The sequence below is a fragment of the Anopheles bellator genome, chromosome X, assembly GCF_943735745.2.
Source record: "Anopheles bellator chromosome X, idAnoBellAS_SP24_06.2, whole genome shotgun sequence".
NCBI classification, from domain to species: Eukaryota; Metazoa; Arthropoda; class Insecta; order Diptera; family Culicidae; genus Anopheles; species Anopheles bellator.
In genome coordinates this window covers 8696832-8712630 of record NC_071287.1, presented here as the reverse complement: position 1 = coordinate 8712630, position 15799 = coordinate 8696832, and the positions used below count along the sequence as shown (strand labels likewise).

At 49.7% G+C, this 15799-nt stretch overlaps 1 protein-coding gene across 1 annotated transcript in view; it reads left to right on the top strand.

The window, feature by feature from the left end:
- LOC131213578 (tumor necrosis factor receptor superfamily member wengen) overlaps positions 1-14224 on the top strand; it is a 15077-nt gene extending 853 nt beyond the window's left edge. Inside the window, exons 2-5 of the mRNA XM_058207646.1 lie at positions 3931-4417; positions 4504-4729; positions 8304-8459; positions 13169-14224. Of these exons, the coding sequence (XP_058063629.1) occupies positions 4037-4417; positions 4504-4729; positions 8304-8459; positions 13169-13326 (921 nt within the window). The 5' untranslated portion in view covers positions 3931-4036 and the 3' untranslated portion in view covers positions 13327-14224. The remainder of the gene's footprint in view (positions 1-3930; positions 4418-4503; positions 4730-8303; positions 8460-13168) is intronic.
- The last annotated feature ends 1575 nt before the right edge of the window (positions 14225-15799 follow it).

The window sequence follows — 15799 nt, the reverse complement described above, 5'->3', positions numbered from 1 at the left end:
TAAACATATGCCGCGCGCGCGCCCGTTGAAACGTAGATCCCACGCACCGACGACGAAAGAGACAAGACGACGACACGTTGATGAAGGTGCAGCAGAAGAAGGAGAGGCAGAGGACGCGCTGTACCACCCCCCGTTGTGCACTGCTGCCTTGTCTTCCTGTCTCTCTGTGTCCCCTGTTTTGGTGTTTGGCTTACGTTATGAGCGGGCGCATATAAAAAAGGGCTAACCAGGGGCGCGGTGCTCGCCCAACACAACCACCACCATCACCACAGCAGATGGTGGTAGCGATTCTCAAGCCCTCTCTCGGCCACACATGCCTCTGCCGGAGAGCTTCCGGTCCTTCCGCTTCAACGCTCAACCGCCTGTGCCGGGTGCGCTCTGATTTTACACTCAGCCGCGGCCCCGCATACGCATTTCCAAAAGCGATCTACGACGAAGCGGGGAATGGGGGAAAGCGTGCAGTACGGTACGGTGCGGCCGTTTCCGGCGGATGTGTGTCCGGGCAGGAAGCGAACCGCAAGAGGCTCGGCACACCGTCCTCAAAATGGGCCCAACGGAATGCGAGAGAGAAAGAGAGAGAGAGAAAAAGAGAGACAGAAAGAGAAAGAGACAGAGAGAGAAAGAGAGAGAGAGAGAAAAAGAGAGAAAGAGAGAGAAAAAGAGAGAAAGAGAAAAAGAAAGAAAAAGAGATAGAGCGAAAGAGAAAAAGAAAGAGAAAAAGAGAGGGAAGAAATGGGCTAAGAGAAAGAGAAAGAGGAAGAGCGAAGAGAAAAAGAGAGAGAGAGCGAGAAGAAAGAGCCAAAGAGAATGAAAATGAGAAAAAAGAGAAAAGGAAAGAGAAAGAGAGGGAGAAAGTTTAAGAGCGAAATAGAAAGAGAAAGAGCAAAAGAAAAAGACAGAGAGAGAGAGAAAAAAGAGAAGAAAGAGCAAAAGAGAAAGAGCGAAAGAGAAGGAGAAAGAGAAAGAAAAGAGGAAAAGAAAAAGAAATAGAGGGCCAAAGTTTAAGAGCAAAATAGAAAGAGAAAAAGAAATAGAAAGAACGAAAGAGAAAGAGAAAAAAGGAAACAGAAACAGAAAGAGTAAGAGGAGAAAAACAGCAAGATAGAAAGGAAAGAGAAAGAGCCTCATCAAGGGAGGAGTGTCAGGCAATGTCAGTAGCGCTTTCCGTGGCAGTGCTGTGTTAGTTCAATTCCATAGGGGCCAAGCCTCCACCAGCCTACTACCGGATTCCCGCTGGAAACACGTCTTTTGCTCAAGTCTCCATCATGTCCTCAACAACCTGGAAGGGAGAGAGAGAGGGATGAGCTCCGCGCGGTGGGGGAGCGACGGCGATTGGCAGGCGGGAGGGCGATGTGTAAACACACCTTGCAGAAGTCTCCTTGCACTCGGGTCGGTGAAGTTCGGCGCAACCAAAATACGCACCGAGTGCGCACGCGAGCGTGATGCGTGTACAGCGGAAGATTTAATTAGCCGGAGTTGCGCGGCTACGCGGGTAGCATGCACACAGGCACGGGCACGCACAAACACCGCGGCCACCGCTCAACCGCTTCAAGTGCATAGTGCTCTGCCGCACCACATCACCTCAATTGACGTCAGCGAGCGTGCCTTTAACACCCTATCAACCACCAGCAAACAACTGGAGCCGAGAGTCCGATCTATCATCGCGGAGACTCCGCGAACCCCAAGCACAGATTGAAACGCATAAGAGGAGATTTCGCCTCGTAAGCGTCAGAGAGCTGTCAAATGAAAGGAAAGACATAGAGAGAGAGCGAGATGCTGTTGAAGGTCAAAAATGCGCGGTCGGTTGACAGACGAAGAAGATGATGAGCGTGTGTGTGTAAAAGTGTTTTTCTCCTTCACCGGGAATCGAACCGCAGACGGTGCTGTTCGGCCATTTTGAGTCATTAGTCAATGTTTGGACAGCAGACAATTTTTGGCCCAACGGCTTTTGGTGTCTTGTCTCCAAAACTAATTGACCACGAAGCGGTCATTTGAGTTTTGGAAACAGGTAAAACAGAGAACAGAGCAAATTTTGAAACACCGATAAACGATGCTTCGGGCCAAAAACGACTTCACCATAAGCCACAGTCGAACATTTCGAATGCGCCCCTCACTATTAATTTCATTTTTAACACTACATTTGGTAAAGATTCTGCGCCATCCATTTTTTTGGAAAAAGAGAACCATTTTGGCCGTTCGGCCAAAATACGTCCAAGCAAAACCAAGCTGTCCAAGCTGTCAAAAATTGACCGATTACTCAAAATGGCCGAACTCGTCACCAGTAAGTGGCTTGTGATATGTGTAGCAACCTAACGCAAAAAAATCGACAGTCGAACATAAATAGCCTGCGAAAATTCAAATGTCTTAAAGCCTGGCAAACAATTAAATTAACTCTATCTCCCGGTTGGTTTGACTTAGGAGAAACGTCTCAAGGTGTCAAAATGAAGGTATTTCATTGTCTACTTTGAGAGATGAATGTCAAAAATTTATTCTGTCGGTCGTCGGATGAAATCGCGAATATTCTTTGGAATGCGCGCCATCATTTTCTGCACAATCTTCTGGAGGTCCACCTCAGCGGAGTGCAGGGCGCAATTGCCGTGCCGTGGCGAGATAAAGCTTTGGTCCAGGAAGAGCGGTCCAAAATTAATTTTCACGTATCAGAACCATCTCGTAAGGAATTTATAGTGCGTTTTTTTGCGGCTAGAGTTTGCTTCAAGTGTCCTGTTTGGATGCTTACATGCAAAGAAAGAACAGTGGGCATTTTCGTAGACAGCTTGTGGAGGAGATTTTGTGCGGATTGTAATGTGTTATTAAAGCAGACCACGCAGAATTATCCAAAGTTTCGTGTTCCATTAAGCATGACTCTTCTATAAATTTCGCGTACCAAGATGAAACTTTCAACACTGAAAGTGAAATATTTACTAAAGCCACAACTGTCGAAACATTTAAAATCCGACCACCAGAGGGGCTGCAAGAAAATTTACAACTTCTTTTCCCGATTCCCAAGTGGGACAGGCTTTACTACTTTTTGAACAGCACCCTCATCGAGGGGTCGAGATGCTGTTCTCGATTACATACCCACCTCTTGCTACCACCACCTTCTGCCGACCGGCGAGATTTTTTTTATTGGAACTTTATTAGTCATAAATGCTTGATCACATAAGAGTACAGAGATATTCTCCATTGGGATTACAGCTATTTTGTAAGTATTAGGTATCAAAATGGTTTAAATGAAAATGTTTCGATTAAAATCTATTTAAATTATATATGGCATGGAGGTGGGCATTGAGTCATTTTATCCTACTTATAACTAGCTCCGCTAGACAGAGCAGTCGGGAACGCTCGTCGCTGTCAACGCAGCTGGGCGGGGTTCGAATCCCGGGACCGGTTGTCACTCAACCAGCCATGGTTTCGATTCGAGGTAGTTGTTTTAGCGCCAAAGAAGAAGAAGATCCTACTTATAACTAATAACCAACGACATCTGACAACTCATAAACGTTAAATTATTTAAGATAATTAGCTCTCGAATTGGGTTTGGATAGATTGAATTATTCCATCTATTGATTTGGACATTTATTTAGTTTGTTCTAGGTCTAGAGCAAGATTTGTTGGTGTTCTCCAGAGTGTAAATTAAGGATCATTTGTGAGGAGCATTTTGTGAATTTTATTCAGTCTGATTTGTATTGACTGGAAGTTAGTTTTTCATTACGACCACAGAGAAGAGTAACGACTGGTACACGTCGTAACGACTGTTGCGGCTACAGTAATGGCCGCAGCTGCATTTCCGTTCCGTGCGGTGGTGATGGGTTCACCATCGTGTACTTAACATTCCACATATAGCCACAGCTGGGCTCGGGCCCCTTCCACGGTTTCCATCGGTTTCCGTTTCGGTGATTATTTCTTCTTTTCCCCATTTTCCGACCCCCGAAGGACCGACCGACCGATCGACCGACCGAGAGAGAGAGAGAGAGAGAGACGGAACGTGAGCAGAAGGAAGACGTAGGTCCGTACAGATAGGAGAGCGCTTAAGGAGAGTATGCCGCCCGACAAAGGCAGATCGTCCAAGGTGTCGTGCTCCGTGCCAGCCGCCTGCCGCCTGTTGCTGGTGGTCCTGACGTTGGCGGGCGGAGCCGGGGTAGCGTGGGGGGCGGTGTGTGAACCGCGCCAGAGCTGGCTGGACCCGAGCGTGGGTGAGTGCGTCCCGTGCCGGGTGTGCGCCGAGCACCAGGTCGTGCTGCGGCCCTGCCAGGACTACATGAACACGGTCTGCGGCACGATGAAGGACCTGGCCGCCGACTTCCGGCTCGTGCGCTCCTCGTCCGCGCTCCAGGAGCAGGAGCGGGCGGGTGGGGGCGGTGCCGGCACCGACGGTAACGGAATCGCCGTGGTGCGCACCCGGAACCACCACTGGAAGGAGGTGAGTAGGTCCTGAAGCTGGAGCGCCGCAGTTTCCTGGAGCTGACCCCGCTCTTCTCTCTCACTCTCTTCCTGCTGTCACGAAAGGAGCGACGGAAAGAGGGTGCCGGTCGTCGGGCGGGCGACCCGCACGTGCAGTACAGTGCCGTGCCGGCCGGGGGCGCCACCAGCACCGAGGAGATCCTGTGGGACTGGCAGGTGGCGTCGCTGCTGCTCGCCATCATCGGCTGCCTGCTGTTCCTGCTGGCCGGGGCCTGCGTCGCCCTCAACCAGAGCCGCCAGTGGCGCCGCATCGAGAAGCACTTCGACGCCGGTACGTACCCACCCCCTCCCCCCTACCCATCCGGAACCGGAAGTAGTGCCTCGCGCACGGAACACGGAAATAGGGCGTGCCGCGTTTCCCGACCGATCGAGCGAACATTCCGCGATCGAGCGTCTCCCGGAAGTGCGTGTGGGCGCGTGTGCACACGTGTCCGGAAGCTCTCGCCGGATCACGTTCCGTGGGTCCCACAATCCCCCCACCCCACCCCCTCCCCCACCGTAGATGGCCACGCGCGCGCGCCAATGAAGTCATCAATGAGCTGCGGCGCGTGCTCCGTCGCTGCTGCTGCCTTTTGAATTTATGGGGGTTCGATTCCCTTTTGCGACCCGTTCGCTTTCTCCACGCTTTTCCCCGTTTCTTCTCCGCTCTGCTTCTCTTTGTCTGTGTCTCTTTCTTCCCCGTTTTCGTTTGCATGTTTCGTGCTTTCGTTTCTCATGTTTTGCCGTTTAGACAGTTCGCCGAGCTACGTTTGGTTCCTGTTTTCCGGCGGCACGACGTCTTTCACGTTTTCCTTAACCATACTACGTACTGAGAGTGAGTTTTGCGCGTTCGATAAGAAAAGCACAGAAAATCTAGAAGGGGGTTGCAAAATACGTTTCCAGAGCCGGTAGTTGGGATCTCATCAGTTGATGAAAAACGCGTTCCGCGTATGATTTTTTGTTGGGTCTGGAAACAGATGGATATCGCTAGGGATGGGCAAACACTCGGTCGAATGCGGTACGGACACTCCAACAATTCTCAACTTTAATTCAGGGATCTTTGCCACGGTCAACAAGCTCTTGGGGCAGGGTGCCTTTTTCTCTTTTTTCTTCTATTGCTTTTTCTTTTTCCTTTGCTTTTCCCTTTCCTAAAAAAAAGGATTTTTTTCTTCTGCAAACCCCGGGTTTTTTTTATAAGAATCTTTCTCCTTCAGCTGAAGGTTGCAATAATATTCCAAAGTGTGGCTTTTACCAGTATAAGTAGTATTTTTCGATTTAACTCTGTTTAAATTATATGCTAAGCCACGTGGCATTGAGTCATTTTATCCTACTTTTAACTTATAGCTACAGGCTGTTTGCAAGTACCGTATTTTTCCGTGTATAACGCGCACCCATATTTTAAGAGAAAAAAATTGGAAAAAAAGTTTTTGTTATACATTTTTCAGATATGTGATATCCAACAAACACCAAATGATAATAATGTATTATTCTAAATATTCTATAAATATTCTAAAGTAGACTAAAGATAAAATGCGTATACATTGCAAAAGACATATTAGTATGTTATATTTCGTAATAATCTTCAAACTCAGATTCACTGCTGTCTGACAAATTGATATTCTCTAATTGCTGTTCAATGTACTCCTCATTGTCACTCTCTGAGGAGGTACATTGTGACAATAAAGTATCCGGAAATTTGTGATTTAAAAAAAAATGCATTTTTTGTACATCACAAATTCCCGGTACTTATTTGACAGAATGTATATAAGATAGAAGACCCCCAAATTTAGGTGTATATTACATGTAACAATATTGTATGGATAATTATATTCCTAACAAATGTTTCATTTCATAATTTATTCAATAATACCATAAAATATGTACCTAAAAGGTCACATTTGTATGTATAGAGGAGACAAAATTTTTACTACCCTTGCTTTTTACTTTTTACACGGAAAAATACGGTAGTTCGCAAGTAATCCACAAACCAAAATCCCTTACGAATCCCCCCCAAAACCCTGATGCTAACCCTCTTCTAGGCCGATTCTAGAAAGCCTCCGGCATAAGTTGTTGAAATCCATCCCCGTATAGTTGGACTTTTGGACTACAGTTTTGCAGCAACCAACCGCTTCAGATTCGCAATCAAACTTCACCAACCAATCAAGACCGGCGTGAGCTCCAAACTAACCTCTGGTGTTGGATTTTTATCTTCCGACAAGATGAGGGAATACTCTTGAAGAATACGGATACACCAAAAAGGTGAACCCCGTATGGGACCTCCGCTCAGGAAGGGCCTAGAACTACTAGGTACTAGGGGCTTTTCCTTGGAAGGTCCGGTTCGGACGTTAGTCTGCTGTTCGGACGGTTTTGGGATTCGGTTCAGTAATGCGGATCAGCTAAGGCTTGTTAGCGTTAGCGACCATTTTGTGCATCGTCAGCAGATTGGCCGCGTTTTTGATACACATCTGCGCCCATTGTGTAGGTTGACCGTTTGACAGTTGTCAAACGGTGGCGTTCGGTGCGGTTTTGCGTAATAAAAAGCCGGTCGGTCGGTGATGTCACGGCGACCGACCTACTCCGGGAGGCCCTACTCGGATGGGCCTCGGTACCAGGAAAACCGTTGGCCTGAACACGGCCCAACAGCTGCTGAGCTGCTGAGCCTGGGTCGCGTAAAATATCGAGCCCCTCTTCCCGTTCTCTTTCTCTCTCTCTCTCACGCTCTCTGCCCGCTTCACGCCGAAGAACAGATTTCAAGAACGATCTCCGGACCAAGACACGATCAGCAACCCGTTGACTTGGATTGAAAAACGGGTCCCTCTCTGTACTTCGCTCCATCCGTTCGCCCGCTCTCTCTCTCTCTCTCTCTCTCTCTCTCTCTCTCTCTCTCTCTCTCTGTCTGTCGTTCGTTCGACGCTAATAAATCAGTATTGCGGGCGGTGTGTGGCGGGCGCGGCAACGCAAAAAGGAGCCCGAAACACGCGCATGTGTTGTGCATATATTTTGCACGTTCCCAAAGCCAGGCGCGCACGCGGATCCGTGATTTATTATTTGCTTTGGTCGCCTGCCACACACGCCTGTTTTTTTTTGGAACACGGCGCAGGTTCGCGCAGGGTTTTTTTGCGGATGAGAGGTTAGCGCGCACAAGCTGGGCGAAATCGCCAGAAACGTCGTCGTCGGCGGCCTTCAAACAAACTGCGCCATTCGCGCCGAACAGTAGCAGCCGCCAATCGGCAGCCGCTCCGTTGTTTCTTGAGCGATCCCCCGACGAGCGATCCGGACCCGAAAACCCAGTCACTCGTTGACGGTGGGATGCATTCGCTTCTCTTGCACGACGTGCGGAGATTTTCGGTGTCCCCCTAGAATGACAGTTCTGCTTCCCAAGATAACCTTCCGAGGTGGAAATTGGTACAGTTTGAGTTGAGTACCATTTTAGAATCTCCCGTTCACAATTTTCCGTCAGCGTATTTCGTAAATATCAATGTTTGTACTAAATGTTCGCACAATTTCGGAACATGAAGTTTGACGTTTCGAAACGTCAAGTAATTGGAATCCAAACACTAGATTGGCCCTAGACCCTAGTACCGTTTACCAAACTCTCTACTCGTGTTGGTGGTCGCACCCCGGGTTCGAACCTATTAATGATGAGGGGGCACGTCAGACGTCTGCGCTCCCACGTCCGACTCCGTCCGGGTCCGACTCCGCCACCCTGGAGTTGCCGGAGCCGGTGGTCCGTAGCCGCCGCCGTAGACCGAGAAGAAAAACGCTCTTTCTGCTTCGCTTTTTGGAAATAAGTATTCTGTCTGCGCGCCGCCCGCACTTTGTTTACGTTTCTTTCGTTTCTGGTTTTCGTTTCTTTTCGTTCGCAGACATGGAAGCGCTGTCGGTGCAGGTGGTGAGCCGGTTGGCGAGCATGCAGCAAATCGAGAGCGGCCCGATCATGCTGGAAAACATCGACGGCCACCGGCTGCGCCCGGCCAGCCAGCCGATCGAGGTGCGGTGCGTCTACCTGGACCAGCTACTCGGTAGGTACTCTCTGGGACTCCCGTAGAATATCTGGATTTCCGGTTCACTTCCGATCGATTCCGATCGGCTCGAATGCAACATGACTCATGACATGCCCAGCCCACCGCAGTCTGGCGAGTTGACAGTGGGGACAGTTCGGCGCTGTTTTAGCGAGGGACTAGAAATCCAGCTTCCAGGGGGTCCACGTCTCAGACTTGGCCTCGAGTGTCCCTGCTGCGTCTCCGGCTCTCCCGCGGGACCGAGGACCGATTTCTAACCGACGCGTCCATTCTATTCCTTCGAGTCTTCGCTTTCGACCAAACCAGTCAGGGACCTCCCCGGTGACCGTTGGAGGTCCCTACTGTCCCTGGGCGCCGGGTTTATAGCCGTCCGGCCACCACCCATAAATCATCGTCCGTCCGGTCCTCCTCCGCTCCGAATAACCCGAAGGTCCCGGTGGCCGGGATTTATTTCGCGGACGCTCGTCAGGGAGTTCGCGCGTTGGCGCGTTGCATAATTTGTAGCACAGCTCCGGTGTAGCGGTCCCGCAGCTGCTGCTGCTGCTGCCGTGTGACCGCAATGCGCCACCAGCCGCCGCAGCAAACCAAACATAGTTGTTGGCGGCTTCAGGCATAGTTTACCCCGCTCTCCACTGTGTGCTCCTTCTGCGTGTTTTGTTTTCCGCAACCACCACGTTGATCGGGTCGGGAGTCCAAGTCCCGGGTTCGGGTCCGCTGTGGACGTGTTAAACTATTCCGTAGCCCCGTCAACAACTGATGCGGCGACCGAGATGGTGGCGTCCGGGGTCGGGGTCGGGGTCGGAGTGGTCACAAAGTTAATGTAGCACACGTATAGCCCCGACTCGGATGCCGTGACTTCCTCCCCCAACTCACACTCACAGGCACACAATCTGACAGCGACAGCGGGGAGAGTGGTTTAAAAATAGAGAGGCCGGCTGATGGTGATCGATTTTCAGCTCAACTAAGGGCCCCCCGCGCCATTACCTTACCGCCAACGCTGGCGGCGGAAGTTAACGGGGGCTGGACTGTTGGTTCCGTTCCCGTTTTTCCCGGGGATTTTCCGGTGCGTGCGCTCGGTGCTCGGTGCGTGCGCGCGTTGCGTTTGTTTTGCTCCGCGCGCTTGGTGACATCAAGGGTGGAACACCCACAGGAATCCTCCTGCCGGTCTGCTGCTGTCACTGTTGTGAGTCATGGACTCGATCGGAGTGAGCGATTTGATGATTTTACATATCAGGACTTTGAAATAATTCGTGCCATTTTACAACATTACTCACTAAATGTCACTAATTTTTTTTTAATGAAAAATGTGTGTTTGACAGCTACTGTCATTACGTCATCTGACGGAGTAGGGGTGTTTTTGGTTTGGGATAGATATACTACCGTTTTCAAAACGGTGAGGGTGAACCATATATGATACACTGTTATTATGTGGTTTGAAAAAACAAACGGCTAACTCTTTTTCGATGCTTGAACTTTTGTTTGAAAGGTGCATTCAAGATGCATTTTTTATGAGAAATAATTTTGGTCGAAAGTCCACCACTTGGTTCTATCTCGGCAATAGCAATTCGAGTTTGGGTCTAGAGGAGGAGGAGCAATGGATGGTTGGTTGGTTCGCGTAACTATTACAACCGTTAACATAACTATTACGTAACTATTAACATAACTACCGAGGTGGAGCATGAGCTTCAATGGAATGAGATTTGAGACAATTTTCTGCAACTAAAAGTTATATTTTATACATACTAGGGCTGATCAACATTTTTTGCAATTTTTGAATTTTCGCGGGCTACGTGTATACGATTTTCGGCCATTTTGTTAGACCATTTTGAGTAGTCAGTTCATTTTTGACAGCTGTTTTGCTTGGACAAGATTTGGTCCATCGTCGATTTCTGTCTCTTCCAAAAAATGGATGGCAAAGAATCTTTATCAAATTGTGTGAGAAAACCGAAATTAAAGCCGTGGACGCAATTGAAATGTTGACTGTGGCTTATGGTGAAGCTATTAAGACCAAAAGCAGCGCTTATCGGTGGTTCAAATTTTTTTCAGAGGGCCGAGGAATGTGAACATTGAAAAGCCAAGTTTGGTCCAATGTGAACAGTTGTGCTTACAGATTTCTTCGATTGCAGGGTCGTGGTAGCATCATGAATTGTTGCTAAAGGATAGAACGTTCAATAAAGAATATTTCCTGCAAGTTATGCGCAATTTGCCCGAAGCAATCCGTCACAAACGAGCGTTTTTGTGGGAAACCCAAAATTGACTGTTACGCTCCTGCTACCACATCGTGGTTTCCGCCCGAATGTTTGTCCTAAACAACACTCCAGTGATGCTAAAGCCACTTTACGAGGGCTGATCAAAATTATTCGCGACTTTTGAATTTCCGCGGGCTACGTATATCCGATTTTCGGTTTTCCAAAACAAAAATTACCAACTCAATTACTTTTTGAGTACAGAAAAATCGACGATGGGCCAAATCTTCTCCAAACAAAACAGCTGTTAAAAATTAACTGATTACTCAAAATGGCCTAACTTTTTACCGTAAGTCACTGACATATGCAGCAACCTAACGCCACAAAAAAAAAATCGAAAATCGGATGTACGTAGCCCGCGGAAATTCAAAAGTTTAATTTTTTGATCAGCCCTCGTAAATGTCGTGAATGAACCTTTTAATTAAAAGTTGAAACATTGAAAAATATTAAGCCGTTTGTTTTTATAACCAAATAACCCTTGTCACCACACTGGTCAAAATGACCGTCGGCAAAGTGTTTTTGCGGGAAGGGAGTGCCTTCCTCATTCCTTCAATCGAAAGAAAATCGATGGTACCGATGCTACGATCAAGACTATTGAGAGCAACCATTGCTGGCTGACCTGAAATGGTTTGATGATGAACAATTGGCATCATTGCGCTCGATCGAGATTCGAGATCGTCAGACGCACAAAAAGAGCTTGCAAAAATATTAGGAGTTGCCCAAACGACGCCCCATTTTCCATCGTCTGAGAATGGGATTGGGATTGGGAAAAAATGTCTTATTCGGTTCGATGAAGGATTTTTCGGACAATACTTTCATTCGAGTAGTTAGATATGTTAGAGGCCCCAAGCTCCCCGATGATCGTCGTCGTCGTCCACTTGGCAAATGTTACCGCCATACCAGTGGCAGATGTGTTTGGAAACATCTGGCCCCAAAACGTCACGTCCATTTCGAGTAGTTCCGAAATCACAGGGCCGGGGGCATTTTACAGTTTTTCGCGAATACGAAGTTGAATGTCTACCTGAAAATAATTTGCTTCACAACAGAACCATAGTGATGAAAAATTTACGACAAAAGCGGCGCCCCTCGAAAACGCCAATTTTTCCAACTAAAAACCTTTTCTTCAGCGACGAGGCACATTTTTCATTTGACGGCCACATCTGGAGCACTGAAAATCCGACCCGAAATCGTACAATTTCGCGCGTTGTTGGGAGTACGTTTTGTCCACCAGCATTGTGCGATTTGACACGCCCCGTTGGACTTTTTCTTGTTCGACGTTACGCAAAAGATCGATGTTTATGCTGCCGAGCCATTAAAAATGAACGAAAAAACATTTTCTTAAAAATTTAAGTTTTCACGTGTGTTTTGAAAGTTTCTTTTCGAAACTAGAAAATAAATAAGCCTGTAATTGGATTGATTGCCGTAGGTCTTAGAACCTCCGCAACATGGCGATTCTGGGAGCGACTTTACTTGGGACGCCTGTGTTCTTATGAGAAAGGGAGTGTTCCGTTTTATTAATGATGATTAGAACGGACCAACGGCCATGTTAAGCTTAGCCGTGCTGTAGTTTCCAAGGCGAAATTTAATTCCATGGCTAGGAAGTTGCCTACCCCAATTCTTCGGACTTAACCCCTAAACCCCCTCCAACTTTGCTTCTTGTATCCAACCCTGAAGCTTGGCTTTTTGGTTTGGACTTTTTTGTCGAACCGACGGAACCAGAAATGGAGATTCGGAGATTCGAGATTCGCGGAGATTCGAACGAACTGTCCAGGCCAGAGCTCAGCAAAACTTTGGGTTGGGTTTGTCCGGACAAAGCCTTAGCTCAATATCCCGGTGAACTGGTCTTAGTCATCTCAGCAGGACTTTTCGTAGAATTGTTTGCATTAGTGAGTGCGAGTGCACTCGACCTCTAGGGCGGCCCGGGAATTCTTCGGCGTCTCAAATCAAGCACGCACGCGTATTCCCACGACGTTCCCTGTTTAGCTGAGGCAACTGGTCGACTTTGCGGTCAGCAACGCAGTGCGCCTGGCTAGCTGGCCCCATATCCAGAACAAATAAACATGGTGCGACGGGCCCCGGTAACTCGCGGCATATGCAATATGCAACCCCCGGGGGCCGTGCAAATGCACCCCAACGCCTCCTGGGACTGGGCGTTCGGTGCACTAAAACAACAAGAAGCGACGTGGCGGCGGTTCTGTTAGTCTTGGACGTGGTTAGTTTCGGACATCGGTTAGTCTCTCGGACGTGAGTCGAATGTTTTGATTCGCTAAAAATAAGAACAAAACCGTGGGGGATGGGGTGCCCATATCCCACAGCACAGCAGGCCCGACGAGGTACCGGCCACGTCTCGAGACCACCCAGACCCCACCGCCACCGCTCACCCAACTTATCATGGTTTTTGTTTGGTGTGCCATAATTTAATTCCCGTTTCTGTTCTTCTTTTTCTCTGCTCTCTGCTTTTAGACGAAAAGTGTTGCCAAAAATCGCGAGGCCAACCGACGGTCGGCAACCTGTACATCGAGGAATCGATCGATCCACCGAAGGGCACTGGTGTTGGTGGTGGTGGTGGTGGGCAACTGCCGCCTGCAACTCCCGCCTGCCACGTGCAGCGACACTACTGAAGCAGCAAATGCAGCAGCAGGCCGGCCCCCCCAAATGCTGGCTGCCGATCGATGAATGTGTAAACGGAAAACTGCTCGAAACACACACACACACAGCAGCAGCAGCAGGAGCAGGAGCAGCAGCAGGGACACCAGCAAAAAAAAGGTGTGTGTTCCGCCTAGCAGCAGGCGCGCGGGCGCCGTTTTTGAGGAGTTCGCTTTTTGGTAGGGCTTAAGCCGAGCATTAGGACAACGAAGAAGCGTGTATGAGAGAGAGAGAGAGAGAGAGAGAGAGAGAGAGAGAGAGAGAGAGAGAGAGAGAGGGGGAGATAGGTCGCCACACGGAGGACCCTGAAGGACCCTCCAGGACCCTCCAGCGCGTGGGATCGAAAGTGAGAGCATAATTATTTAGCATAGGACGGCTGGCGCGCTAATGGTGGCCAAAAGGGAAGGGGACCCGCAGCAAAAGCAGGCAGCGCGGGGGCTGGGGCCCTGTGTAAATACTAACAAGGAGTGCGAGAGCCAACAGAACAATAATAGTAATAATATAAAAGGTAACAACCCCGTTGTTGTCGTTCCTGTCGAAAGTACTAACAACGCGCGCAAACGGAATGGATTTGAAATTTCGAATCGATCGAATCGAATCGCTGCTTCGAGAGCTGCATATTAATGTTAAGATGTACGAGCGTGTGTGTGTGCCATGAGCACCCACGTGGCTCCCGTCCCTCCTCCTGTCTGGACGACTGGGGACGGATGCGGGACGCCTAAGTAAACTATAAAATCGGAGAAAGCGCGCAAGAAAATTGCAGTGCCTTACTAACGTGTGTGGCGTGAGTGTGCGAGAGCGAAAGCGGAGCATCCTAACGACACAAAGAGAGAGAGAGAGAGAGAGGACGAGAGAGAAACCTGAGCAGCCGGAGATCGCTTTCGATGTGTAACATAAAACATGAAATAAAAATGTGACAACATATAAAACCGCAAAAAAATGGCCCGAGGCGTTCGCGATGTTACTGCCACAGAGAGGGGTGTGGGGGGTGATAGGGAAGCAAAAAAAAGGGAGGAGGTGGGTTGGTTTGAAGTTGTTCGGTCGTTTTCCATTCCATTCGATTCGATTTTTTTGGCCACCGAGTTGTAGGCCGCGCTGGCCCCGGTGTGTGGCCGCGGCACGCATCGGAATGTGTGCTGGGAGGTCCCTGGAAAGGGGGTGGAAAAGGGGGTGGCAGTGTGTGGAAGAGGATTTACGCTTCCGCCGCGCACGATCTAGATATGGCGTCTGTGGCGCGGCCGCGCCATCAATCGATCGCCGTCGCTGCGCTCGCCGCGCGGTGGGGGGCTACTTGAGCAGGTAGGGTGGGGTGGTGGGGTGGCCATCTGCCAGCGCACCACCCCTCGTTGGGGGGTACCTTGTGGGCAGCGTTATGGGATGTGCTTAGCGCAGCTGCTTGGCCACCGCGTAACACCGTTTTTGGTTACGCCGCGCCTGCCTTTATAGGCCCGGGGATAGGGCGCGAGGGGACGGGAGGCACCCGTGAAAGGGCGGCCAGTGGTTGGGTGGGTGGGAGGTGTGGTGGATTGAATGGAACACGCTGTACGTGATCGGACTGCGCCTGCGGCCCATATGTCGCGTCGCGCGATTGTCGCCTTCTTGCCGCCCGCCATATAGCTCTGTACGATGGGTGAGGGGTAGGAGGAGGGGGGAGGGGGGCTGGCGATCAGTGGGTGGCAAAGAGCGGGGGCAGAGGCAGTCACCTGACTGCCGGCTGTCGGCTGTCGATCATTCACAAAATTTTGGAGAAGGATCGCCGCAAGGTGATCGATGCACCCTTTTCGCAACCTCCACCATGGCTGGCTGGATACGTGACGTGGCGTAGGCGTGTGGGTGTCTCCGTGTGTATGTCGACGAATGATGACCGTAGAAACCTAGTTCTACTTTGCTACTGTGCGCCCCTCACTCCTCAAGAACATACATATAGGAGCCGTGTCTGGATTCGCATTCGATTAAGCAAGGATGGATGAGCACCAGGATGCAGGGCAGGGCGTCACCACAGACAACTACACGGCATTCACCTTGAGAGGTCCACGGCGAGAAACCCCGCCAAAGGAGACGCCCACGTCCCACTACTGGGACGAGTTCCACGCGAAGAATTGAGCTCATGGATCGGACCCAACGACATGGCCCTAACCGACCAGCTAGCTCTCTGGAGTCTGGGCTATCCGCTCCCAGACGCTACTGGAATAGCTGGACCTAGCCACAACACAGACACTCCGCATGACAAGTCCGACAGGACGGATTTGGAACTTTGATCTCGTCCGCTTGATCGTTGCGAGATCGTCTGCTCAGTCTGCCGCTTTGAAGTTGCCGTCAGAACAAAGCGCTCGCCTCGGGATCAATAACCAAATGTGTCCAAGTGTCTCGCCGATAGGCGTTGGGAAAACATCCTTCCGTCGGGCGGTCGGTACTTCTTTGTGGGACTTTATTTTGCTTTGAGTTTGC